This window comes from Lagopus muta, chromosome 3 (genome assembly GCF_023343835.1).
Source record: "Lagopus muta isolate bLagMut1 chromosome 3, bLagMut1 primary, whole genome shotgun sequence".
Taxonomy (NCBI): domain Eukaryota; kingdom Metazoa; phylum Chordata; class Aves; order Galliformes; family Phasianidae; genus Lagopus; species Lagopus muta.
The window spans coordinates 91,520,132-91,532,489 of record NC_064435.1 but is presented as its reverse complement, the minus strand read 5'-3'; the positions used below and the strand labels follow the sequence as shown (position 1 = coordinate 91,532,489).

At 43.3% G+C, this 12,358-nt stretch overlaps 1 protein-coding gene across 4 annotated transcripts; it reads right to left on the bottom strand.

The window, feature by feature from the left end:
* Positions 1-1,566: 1,566 nt before the first annotated feature.
* On the bottom strand, positions 1,567-11,456 carry HUS1 (HUS1 checkpoint clamp component). Of its 4 annotated transcripts, none has more exons than XR_007376054.1 (9): positions 11,163-11,447; positions 10,775-10,902; positions 10,118-10,294; positions 9,472-9,579; positions 8,492-8,566; positions 6,362-6,461; positions 5,896-6,027; positions 4,203-4,589; positions 1,567-4,108 (listed from the first exon to the last, which is right to left on the bottom strand). XR_007376054.1 is itself a non-coding variant. In XM_048940301.1 (8 exons), the coding sequence occupies exons 1-8, from the start codon at positions 11,212-11,214 to the stop codon at positions 4,507-4,509; spliced, it is 855 nt and encodes a 284-aa protein (XP_048796258.1). In that variant the 5' UTR covers positions 11,215-11,447; the 3' UTR covers positions 1,567-4,506. The 4 variants fall into 4 exon arrangements, 2 of the variants coding, with proteins under 2 accessions (XP_048796258.1, XP_048796259.1); XR_007376055.1 differs by having other exon boundaries at positions 1,567-2,361; XM_048940301.1 differs by having other exon boundaries at positions 1,567-4,589.
* Between the last annotated feature and the right edge of the window lie 902 nt (positions 11,457-12,358).

Below are 12,358 nucleotides of genomic sequence, written 5' to 3'. Positions count from 1 at the left end.
ACTGCCTTGCCCTAGACAACCTCCTCTTTGCACCTTCCCCCACTTCCTCACTTATGCATTCCTCAAGATCCAAATCATCAAATCTATCACATAGGGGCACCTGGGAAGGTGAGGTAAATAGGGAAGGGACTTGCCTGTGATACCGAGCAGGGTCCTGGTTCCATTCCTCTCCATCTCTCAGGTCCCCTCCCTAAGAGGGCTGCTGCTCCACCTGTCTATCTCCTGCCCATGCTCTCCGATAGTCCTTAATCTTTCCACCCCTTCCTTGAGCCCTGCCACCATGCTGATCATCCCACTGCTCACACTTCCACCACCCTCCAATGTCAGCAAGAGGCTCAGGTACTCCCTGCAGCTGGAGATCTGAATGTCTACATTTTCAGCCTAGATTGCAGCAGTATTTTTGGCAAGAGCTTTCTGCATAGCTGAGACCATGGCTAGATTTGTAGTGTGGGAAGCAGCCGGTAAGTGAGACCATCTCCTAAAGTGGGGAGCAATATTCTGCTCTCTCTGCTTGCCCTGTCTGCACAAACTGCTGCACAAACTGCCATACCATGCCCTTCTGACACAGCACACCCTGTTTGTTTGCCCTGCTCTCTGGGAATGCTCTTTGTATGCATGGGGCTCTGGCCATCATCCCTCCCAGCTCCATCCACAGTGTCAGAACTGCCTCCCTGAGGAAGAGATGGCTCGTGCTTGAGGGGGGCCTGGGGCTCCCTCTCACTCCTTGTGCTTCTGGTCAGGGCTTGTGCTGCTCTACTGCCTCTCCTGTTGCAAGCCTTTGCTGTGAGGCTGATCCCACAAGGCCTTCCTATAGAAAAATCTTGTAGAAAAGGGGGCCAGTTCATTCAGCCTGAATACCAGCTTCTGAGTAGCAAATGCTCAGCAGACTACTCAAAGTGAGTGAGGACAAATCCATGAAATATAGCCCTGCTTCATCTGTGACCATAGATGTTTGAGATGGACCCCGCTCCTACGAAGAGAAAGTGCTTGCAGCTGCATGTTCTCAAGGCCATAAGAGTCTGGAATGTGCTCCCTTGGTTCAAAATGGCCTCAGTTTTATGTACTTCCAGGCATGTAAAATCTTTGATGAGATGGAGTGGGAGCAGTGGACATTTGGAGAAAATAAGCTTTTCTGGGATGTTTTTCTTATGCCAGCTGCCTGAGGGAAGCTCTTACGTGTATGTAGTTGCTGAAGGCTTCTGACTGGCAAATTACTTTGCCTATAGGATAATTCAGAACAAATGTCAAGGCACAAAGAGGCTTAGTACAGATCTTTTTTCAGTATCAAGATGAAGAAATAAATCCACTTTGGAAGATAAGAAAAAGAAAGAAAGGGGAAGGAAGGGGGAGGGAAGGGGGTGGAGAGATGCACACCAAAGAGAGAAATGATTACACATTTAAAGACATAGCACATACATATTAATAACATGCCAAGAAAACAGGCCGAAATTTTGAGACATAATTAATAATTATTGTCCCACCCTCCTGAAAATATGTGGTGGGGGTCTCTGGTTGTCATGGGATGAAGGCTAGCAGTCACTCTCACTGTGAATCTCTGTGAAGTTATTTCAGGCAAAAGCCTGGACAGCACCAAGGTTTGGTATATAGGTTCAAGTCCCCTCACCGACTTGATAAAAGGGTTCAACTTAAATAAGGCTTTGTGTCCCACCAAAGACTGTGGCTTTAAGTCCCACCACGGTGGCCATTTGGTGCTAAGGTTGTGGGAATATTGTAATATGAGCAGAGAACAGACCTCTGCGGACAGTGAAGGTGGCATAGAGGTTTGAGTCCCCCACATCTTGTTCTGGTGTTGTCAGTATTCTTATTGCTGTTTTCTGTTATGGTTTGGAGTGGGTTAAAGTCCCATGGTTTGGAATGTTCAAAGACTTGCCCTTGGGACTCCCGGACCCTGGAGGGAAGAGAGTCTGGGAAATGGAGAGGTTCCCCCTATTTGAGGAGGGCTGGTCCAGGAGCACCTGGAGCACTGTGTCCAGTTCTGGGCTCCCCGGTACAAAAGAAGGCAGGGATCTCCTGGAAAGAGTCCAGTGGAGGGGCACAAAGGGCTTGGAGCACCTCTCTTATGAGGGAAGGTTGAGTAACCTGAGTCTGTTCAGCCTTGAGAAAAGAAGACTCAGGGATCTGGTAAGTGTCTTAATACCTAAGGTGCAGGAGGCAAAGGGACGAGGCCAGACTCCTTTCAGCAGTGTGTGTTCATGGGACAAGGGGAAAGGGCCACAGACTGAAGCAGAGGAAGTTCTGCACAAACGTGCATGAGAATTTCTACACAGTAATGGTGACAGAGCCCTGGAACAGGCTGCCCAAGGGGTGGTGGATTCTCCTCTGGAGATGTTCAAGACACACCTGGATGCATACAAGGGCAATATGCGTTAGCATAAAAAGTGAAAACAACAAGTCAGTTGCAGAACTCTTGTAACACATCAGAATTAAGGGACAAGCTTCCAGGAAGCACACTTAGCCTTATAAGCAAAAAGAGGCATAGAAGTGGCTTTGATAAAAATCTTTCAGTATGGAGAAGGGCTTTTCTCACTAAAAAGAATTAAAAAAAAAATAAAATAAAATCAATCTCAGCAAAAAGGAAAACATCAGCAAAAAGAATACATGCATCTACAAGAAGGGGGGAATCTCTGGAAAAGTTTCTGACAGGGAATCTAAGAAGCTTGTGATGCAGCTTTCCACAGTAACAGAGCACAGGATAGCAGCTTTGTTCCTATCCCTCAATGCCTATTTCACCATCTCACCAGGGCATAAACTAAGAATAGATGGTCTTTTTGCAGATCATAAAACAATATATGGGAAACCTATTATGTCTCTTCTTCAGATACTCAGAGTATGCAACAACACAGTATTTTAGAACTATCAATAACTTCTCTTGGCAAGACTGCTCTTAGATTCTTTTCATAGCTGCATGACGTGAGAATTGTGTTTCTGCAGTAGAAACTTCCAATACCAAGGTACAGACCCTTACCAAACTTACACCTTTCTTACAAAATAGCTATGCAGGTTAAAATGCCTGCCTTGGTTGTTTTTCACAAGAACAATGCTGAGCAGCAGAACAGAATGGAGGCTAGGATGCCCCGAACAGGGTAGTAAATTAATCCAAAGGGTCTGAGCAACACCCACAGTGATCAAACACGAACAATACCAACTTTCACAAAAGAATGTTTAAGTTCATTGAAAAGGAAAAGGCTGCTAAATAAATGTAAATAAATAATCTATGCTTCCTAGAACACCATAAAAGGTATCATAAATCAGGAATTGGGGCTAGTTAACCTTTAGATACTACCTGATATGGGTTTCTTCTTTCTTAAACATGGCTTTTGTAAGTAGCGAGGGATAAGGCAAAAAATACAGAGCAGAGTAAGGAAAGCCTGGCATGCAATGAAACAGGCATGACAGCTTCAAGAAACATCACCCTCCTGCACCCAAAGTGATCTTAAAAACAATAGCTTGGTGATAGACCTTATATGGAAAAATTGATAAGCAAACACGTTGCGTATATTGTGAGCCTGGAGCACCTAGCCAATAGGGGAACAGGAGAGTCGTAATGCGATGGAAGAAAAGGCTGCACGATGGTGTTCCACTGATTCAGTGCGTTTTCACCCCTGCCACAAGGGGGCGCGCAGCCGCTACTGTAATACAGAATGATAAAATCCTGCTTCACTGATATCTTTGCCTGATGGAAAATTATGGATTCCAAGCGTTTCCAACAATGCCAAATTGGAATTATTTCCCCACTCAAGAACAACAATTCTATAACTGCTCCAGAAAGCTTCAATTCTGGATTACTTATCTGTCCACTTCCTACTGGCCTTGCACTTTAACCAAAACACAGCGTGAACAACAGGAGCGTAACTCAGCAGTTCATCTCAAATACAGACATCTGGATAACCAGGAGGTGCAACGTGTCTTGAAAGTCTTCTGCTTTCAGGATCTCCTGCCATTAGAGTCAGAAACTTAAAGTGCTTCTTAGCTATTTAATTAAAAAAAAACAACAAACATGCTTAACAGCTGCCTGTGCTCAGTAAACATGTGCAGTGAACGCCTGCCTGGTTGTACCACACTATAACACCCAGAACTGTCTTCTTTTCTGAAAGAGTAAAAACGTTCAATTTGAATATCCACAGGCTGAATGTCCCACATATTCCAAAAAAATATTCCTAACAAAGAAACAACCACCCTACCTTGTCCTTTCTGGAAGCAGACAAGCAGCACCATTAAGAAGAATGAGATTTCTACAGATCCAGTGACTCAACAAGCACAGGTGTCAACTGCTTCAAAAGAACAGCATAAAGCATTTGTTTGCCTCAATTGATGGATTACATCTTACATTTTATTAAAAGAAGACTAGTGACCCCTTTCCTCCCACCCACCCCTATCTCACAGAAAATCACAAACATATTTATAAACCAGACAACACCAAGGTAAGTTGCTACCCCACTTTGTGGGAAAGGCCTCAGTTGGAAAATGGCTACGATTCCAAAACATTCAGACAAGCGCTGGAATAAAATACTGAAGTGAAACATCTTCATGGAGCAAGATAAAGTGGACAATTCTTTTACTCACGATATCTGTTAAAGAGAAAAAAACACAAATCCAGTTTGAAGCATGGCAAATACTTTTGAGAATGCCACCATCAGAATACAACATCACTTCTGATACAGGATGTCATTTTAAAGCATACTTTGAAGTAAAGAGAATGATCAGACATACAACCCTGAAATATTAAAGTACTTGAGGGCCTATTAAGGATTACTGAAGCCTATGAATGCTGATACCAAAATGAAAATACGTAAAGCACAAGCATATAATGCTATACCCATAACTTCATCTGTAAGATATAAGTGCACAGATGCTCTTATAAAGTCAGAAGTCCAGGAGGAAAGCACGCAGAGTAATCAAAATGTCATATAAAGCCCTGTACAACTTCTGTTTCAGGGGAACACACCTTTTCAATGCTTAGAAACACCTGCTATGTAAAAAGCATTTTGGTATCAGAATCAATTTGGTTCTGGACGTAAGAAAGCACATGAGAAGAAAAAGTCAGTAAATCTATTTCTCTAGCATAAACCACAGCTTTCCAGAAACAATTCGGCTCTGAAATAAATCAGTTTAACTTCAAAACAAAGGCAATTCAAAAAAACAAAACCAATTATGATTAGTCAGTCTGGTATTAACCTGCAATGCCTATGACAAAAAAAGTTAACTGTTTTTGAGGGGAGAAATGACAAACTTTTCCACTCACCTAGGTTTAAAAGCATTTGTAAGTAAATTCGTTAGGGCAACAGAGATGGTGAAGGATCTAGATAGCAAGACCCATGAGGGACAGCTGAGGGTACTTGCTTTGTTCAAGAGGCAGCTGAGGGGAGGCCTCATGGCAACCTACAGCTTCCTCATGATCCCTTTGGTGTCAGCAATAGGACCCAAGGGAACAGCACAGAGCAGCATCATAGGAGGGTCAGGAAAAGGTTCTTTGCAGGTGGTCGAGCACAAGTACTGGCTCCTCAGGGTAGTGGTCATGGCACCAAGCCTGCTGTAATTCAAGAAGTGTTCCGACAACACTCTCACACATAGAGTTTAATTTTTAAAGTAGTTTTATGTGGAGCCAGGTGTAGATTATTCTAGTGGGTTCCTTTCAACTCAGGATACCCCATGGTTCTATTATTCAGTCTGAGTACTGATACGTTTAAAAGGTCCTGGCTAAATGCTTTTAGCATTATTTCTTTCTTCCCCAGAAACATTAAAAGTTCTCAGGTGCAGTAAAAACAGCGAAGTTTCAAGGTGACAAAGCAGAAGATTCATTATTCACCTAAGACTACAAGCACAGCAAACATCCCTTCCTTAAACAGAGTTTGTAAACGGGGCAGTTCAACTTACTGCACAAGGCTTTTGTGGGATTGACCTGCTGTCCTACAAGCAGCTGCTGCAACTTCTTGATGTCTATGCGTGCTTCAGCCATGCTCTGCAGATCTCTGCCTGGAGCAGAGCTTTGACATCCATCCTCTGATGCTGAAAGAACACAACACTTATTAAAAAAGCCAGAAGAGATTTCAAAACTTAGAAGGATGCGCCTGATAATTACAGAGCAGTTGATATTCAAAGGGGCTGCTTATCAGCAACAGCACTGCAAGAAAGTGGAAGCCCACTATTCCAGCAAGTTGTCAAAATTACTGGAAGATATTTGCCCCGCAAATATGAGAACTGGATGCTTTCTTTTTAAGGTTTCATTTGAAGACTTGAAAGGATTTGATGGTATTTTCTAAGTACTAACAGAAGGCGGGTACTATTGACAGTATTTAAGTAATGAGATCAGGCACAAGAGGGAAGAAACAGGAAAACTTACCCCAGGGAGGATTTCCCAAATCTTTAAAATGTGTTGTTACAGATACTACATCAGTTTCTATTTTTAAGTTCATTTCTCCACTCAAATTTGCTTCAATCACCTGCAATACAATCAATTTTAAGCAAGTCACTTTTGCACTGCAGAACTACGTGATGTTCTATTCAAGCTTCCAGAAGTGCTTCAGTGCCCTCACAGCTCAACTGTACATTTTCAATTTGGTTCAGACATTTGAATGCTACAGAATACATTTCTTATCATTGCTACGTGAACGATCCTAGGCCAACTTCCCTCAAACTATGAAGAGAATCATTTAATTACTCGCCATTACTTCTAGAGTAAGTATTGGCTTTGGAAAGTCCACATGCTAAGATAAAGTCCTTTGAAACAACAGACTGAAGTAGGAGAAGTGCAACACTTGCTGCATTATCTTCTAGCTTTTCAAAAAAAAAAAAAAAAAAGACACATACACACTTGATGCAACACACACAGAAAATTGGATGCACTAGGAGCTAATCTGCAGTTGCTTTCCAAGACTTAAAAACAAGCATTAGTTGAATCAGAGCAGTAACTCCAAGCAGGACTTGGGAAAGCAAGGAACCCTGGAAACGTGCTGAAAGTCTTCAAATTCCATCCTGAAAATGGTATCTTACCAAAAGAAGGCCATATATTATCCTACACAAATCAAAGGACTACTAATGCACATCCACGCACATCATTTCTGTGACCAGAAGAATTCTCAGTACTTCTACAGAGGCTCACCGACAACCAAAAATTCCTACAGAATGGGAGATGCACACGGAATGACCAATCACTGTTTGAAAGACCTTCTGAAAGCAGTTTTTGCAGCGCTCATCTTGACCAAATTTACTACCGAGGCGCATCTCACATAAATAATTGTGACACTTCATATTTTTATTTGTTAATGACAGAAAAGCATGTACAAGGTGAGAGTACTCTGCCTCTTCCCTTACAGCTATCAAAAGCATTTCCCAAAGTTTTACTTAGTTTTGACTATAAATGTACTTCGGAGAAGGAGGTTAGGAACTCAGGAAGGAGGTTATGAGCTGTGTTGATGCACTACCTCTTCTGAGTGTTGCTACACACCAAAGATCAGTCCCATCCTACAGCTATCCTGTGTGATAAGAGATTATCAACTCTGGAAACAAAGCAGTTACACAATGTGCTTTTGTAGCATGTAAGCACTTTCATAGAGGACACTGGGGAAGAAAGTTATATAGAGAGGAAAAATAAAATTCCAAAAGGCTTACTACAAAGGAGAAGATTTTGAAGTATGTCATACAAACAGATAAGTGACAACTGCCATTCTTAAAATTGACAGAAAGCCAGCATTTACCTCTCAGTCCTTCCAACTCCTGTAATACAGAACTGCCCAATTTCAGGACTCCACATTTACAAAAAAAAAAAAACACAAAAACCCATTTATCAAAATTGTCATGTACAATTCCAAAACCTTTCCAAAGATCTGTAGCTGCTTACTCACTTCAATGCTAGTAAATTTTAGTGATTTTCAGTTTTGGAGAAACTAAATAAACAAACAAAAAGTAAATCAATCAATGTTTAGACCTCCTGCACAAAGCTTCCTCCAATGAAAGGCTTACCAGCCTCCAGAAACTCACCATGTCAGAATCTAAAGCACAGGCTGACATCCATGAGCCATTAAAAAGATTTCCTCCAAATCATATCTCAAGTTCACCAAAAGATCATTTATAAAAAAAAGACTCACTTAATAAGGCATTCTTTTTAATGTAATCACTATAAAGTGCCCAGCACACTTCATGAAAGACTGCAATTTCTTTCCATCTGTAAAGAGTGACTTGTACGTATTATGCAGCAACATAATATCATGTTCTTTCTGGAACTCAGTGCAAAAAAAGAGGATGTTCTATGAGGTCCTGGACAAGTTTTAGGACTGCCAGTCCCAAAACAAATTCCATCATTCCCTTCATCACTTCTCTTCAGCCCCTACACAATCTTCAGGTACCTTTAACTCAAAATCCATCCCATACAAAAGACAAAATATAACAGAGGCATCACATCAGGCAACAGGGAAAACAACAAGTGTTACAACCAAGAGGTCTGTAGGACACAGACTTAAGTGCCTTAACTTACAATACAATTGCTGATATTCTTCATTCTCTCCACAATATTCTTCATTGTTTTCAGTGCTGGTAGGTAAATACTGACCTAGAAAGACAAAAATAAATAAATAAATAAATAAAGACCAACCATAGTCATGACAGTATTTTATCTGTAATGTTGTAGTTTCCCCTTCAAGTACATCCTTATTTTGGACACCTCAGCTACACACTGAGTGGAAGGAACACGATACTTAACTAAATTCAGCAAACAATCCAAGAACAAAAGAACTCTTTCCCATTCCAGTAACAGGCCATCCCTCTAGCAATTGCTTCAGACACACCATCCCAAAGCCACGTTGAAAATAGAGGGCAGGTAAGATTCTCACGTGAACCTACATCTGTGTAACTGAATAGTCAAAGTTACTACAGCTGATCACCTTTGAAACCACATCAGTGTAAATCTGAAATAACAGAACGCATCATGTTTCTACTGCGTCTTACATCTTCTGATTTGAAATAATTTTAGCTATGGAGGTAACAGAGAACTATATCCTCAAGCAGGAACACAATTTGCACAAGGACCTTTTGTTGCAGTTCTGCTGAAAGTTAAAAAGGATATAAAAAGGATATTTATAAAAGAAACAGGAGGAAAAACATACAAGTAACTCAGCCAGGTAGGCTAGAAATTCCAGACAGCAGATTACTGGGGCTACTTGATACCTAAGCAGTTAAATCATATGAAGTAATCACAAACCTTAGTGTTTTGGAGACACTCCTGTACAAAGCTATGCAAGTCCTTTGCTTCTCCACTGTCCCATCCCAAATAATGCAGCAGCAAATTACAACTATCTGCTCCATTTTTACTTATTTGGGGCTCTTGTCAAGACGCAACATCCCCAAACCTCCAGCTTTCCCTTTTCTGCCCCTTCTCCTCTCCAAAACCCACTGCCAGCATACCCCATAGCAGTATAAACCTTCTCACTCCATAGGAAATACAAAACAGAGGCTTACATCAAAGTCTGGCACACTGGGCTCTCTGAAGTCATTCCATAGTCTTCTGGGAATAACCTTCACAGGAATGTCATGTGTCACAATCCTACTGCTGCTTGATAAGGATGGCTTGAGAAAGACAGAGCATATCTTTTAAGTAAGAAACAGGCTCAATTCTGAATCCAAATTTTTCACTCCCAGTCTGGGAAAAACTAGATCCAACTACCCCAGATACCCAGCTCCATTTCTCTATTTTTCCACAGGTTCTCTATTAAGCTGATTTTGAGTTCAGAAGAGTTTAAGAGTCATTAGTACCTATGAGCTAACCTTAAACTGCCTTCAATAAGAAGGCAACAGACCACAGAAAATGTAGAGAATGAAGAAATGGAGAAAGGTAGCAGGTGACAAAGATATTGGACAAAGATGCTTCGGCCACATGGCTTTCATTCCTCCCCTACTCCCTTCTTATCTTTTGGAAAATATAATTCTGGTATTCTTTGTTACCAGCCTTGATGGTAGGAAAGGCCAGTAAGGGGAAAAATGCCAAGATTTTTCTTTATTTTGTTTTCTAGAATTACACCAAAGACTACCAGAGCTACAATTCAACCTACAGAAAGACACTGAATTTTGAACAATTTTAACATAATAAAAGCATTATGGCACTTACTAGCTCCACAGCAACTCTGAGACAGGGAGAATGTTTGTTAGTCAACTTGATCTTCACTGCCTTTGCACTCTGGGCTGTTTTTAATGCTCTTGACAGGTTCTCAGGCATGAGCTCTAAATATATTTCATTGTGATCTACAGCTACTCCCTCCATCTGATATTCATCAAAGAAATTCCCCTGCAAGGTTTGAAATTTGAGAAAACAAAGCAAATTAAAAAAAAAAAGGAGGGTCAAGTTGGACTCCACAGCCCTTAGTTGGCTACAGCAGGTATCCTGCACCCAGCACCACCTGCAGGAACCACTGCGTGAAGATGGAGACTCACTGCTTCAGAGGTGAAGCTATTAGCTTCAGATCGTCCCCCAGCACCTCAAAATACACAGCAGAAGGGCGAGTTACGCTTTACTGCTTCCAGTTCTGGGCAGGCCAGCACACATGGAACCCTTAATTAGAACGGACGACCGAGGAAAAGCGGCGTTAGCCACAAACCCCAGCCCTGCACTGCGATAAGGCATCGGTGCAAAACAGGCTGCCTTGAGCTACATGAGAGCTCCGAGACACCTCTGGTAAGGGCCGTATTTATAAGGAACGCCTCGTGAAAGACACCTGGCCGCGGGCACTACTTCTCACTGCCTGAGCACCGAACCTCCCCGGCTCACCTGGCACAGCTCGCCCCACATGCTGACTCCTCCATTAGCAACTCTGTCGGACAGGATGAAGTACAGCTTGCTCTCTGTCAGACGCAGGGTGCAGCTCTTGGCTAATTTCGCGATCGTGTTAATTACACCTGGCGGGGCGGAGGGAAGAGCAGAGCCGCTCCGTGCTGTGCACCGCGGCGGCAGGGCAGAACCTCTGCAGCCCAAACCGCCACAGAAACGCCGCACCCCCGCACGGCAAAGCGCACAGCTTCACGCCGGCCCGCCCGCGGCACGGCGACCGGACACCGCCGGCAAGCGCAGCCCTTCCTCTTCCGCGCCCTCGGGAAAGGCAGCCCGAGCCGCTCAGCCGCGGCGCGGCCACCCTGTGCCCTCGGCACGGCATACTCACGGCTGAAGTGGTTGAGACAGGCGAGATCCACGATCTTAGCCCTAAAGCGCATAGCGACCAACGGCAACCGCGGCAACGCCGCGCCGCTCCGACTACGCGGCCGCGGGCGGGGACGGGGCCTTGCGCCGGCGGGAAGCGAGGATCGGACGGAAAGCCCGGAGCGGAGCGGGCGGGACCGGAGCAGAGCGTTCCGGCACGGCACAGCCTGGGAAAGAGCGGCTTCTGGCCCGAGTCCTACGCGAGAAGCAACGATTTCAGCCACAGTGCGCTGTGCGGAAGCGACACCTGGCAATTGATTGATATCTTCGGCATATAATTGATTCAGCAAACCTACCTTCTATGCGGGGAGTGCTGTTTTCCTAGATAAGCAGGACATGTCAGTTCTGAAAGCAGAGTTCCACAAGCCGTGAGGAGGTGTGATAATACAGGCACTACAGCAAGGCCAATGTGACCATTAGAAGCTTGGCCAGAAGCTGGTTTTTTAATAAATAATTTATTGATCAAATATGGGATCTGACCTACTTAGCACACAACATTTGGCTAGACAGCAACTCCCAGTGGAACTCCATGACCACCTAAGATCCCTTGCAAGAACCATGTATTACCATAGTGCAGGTAATATTAGATTATATTAGATACAGTGCGTAATATTAGATTTTAATATGCATAGCAATTCTAGGCACTTCATGGAAATTGCATGAATATTCACAAGTTGAGTGTATCCAATCTGCCATCCCCCATTCACCCAGTGCCGCAATGCAGTAATGTCAGCATTAGGGTTAGTGAGTTTAATTCCCAGATTTCTGTGACAGAAACCATTGCAAATTCTGCCTGTGTAGAATCACACAGAAGTGGAGCCTTGTCAGTTGCTATTCCGAACAGTGACATTAACCCAAAGTGAAAGTCAAAGAGCTTGCCTCAGCAGAATTTCCTCTCCTGCACTAAAGACTCCACATCTGGATGCAGTGCTCCAGGGGAGGCCTCACCAGGGCAGAGTAGAGGGACACACAAGTAGAGGCACACTTCCAAGCAAGTATGGCCAAAGATCAAGCCCAGAGTGGAGCATGGGCAAGGGCAGGAGTTCATTGCAATGTTAAGACCTATGGCCTGGCACAAAATGATGAAGGGTGCAGATTGTAATTGTTAAGCTTTTGCATTTTTGTAACCCATTATTTAAGTTGCCTGTTACAGAAACA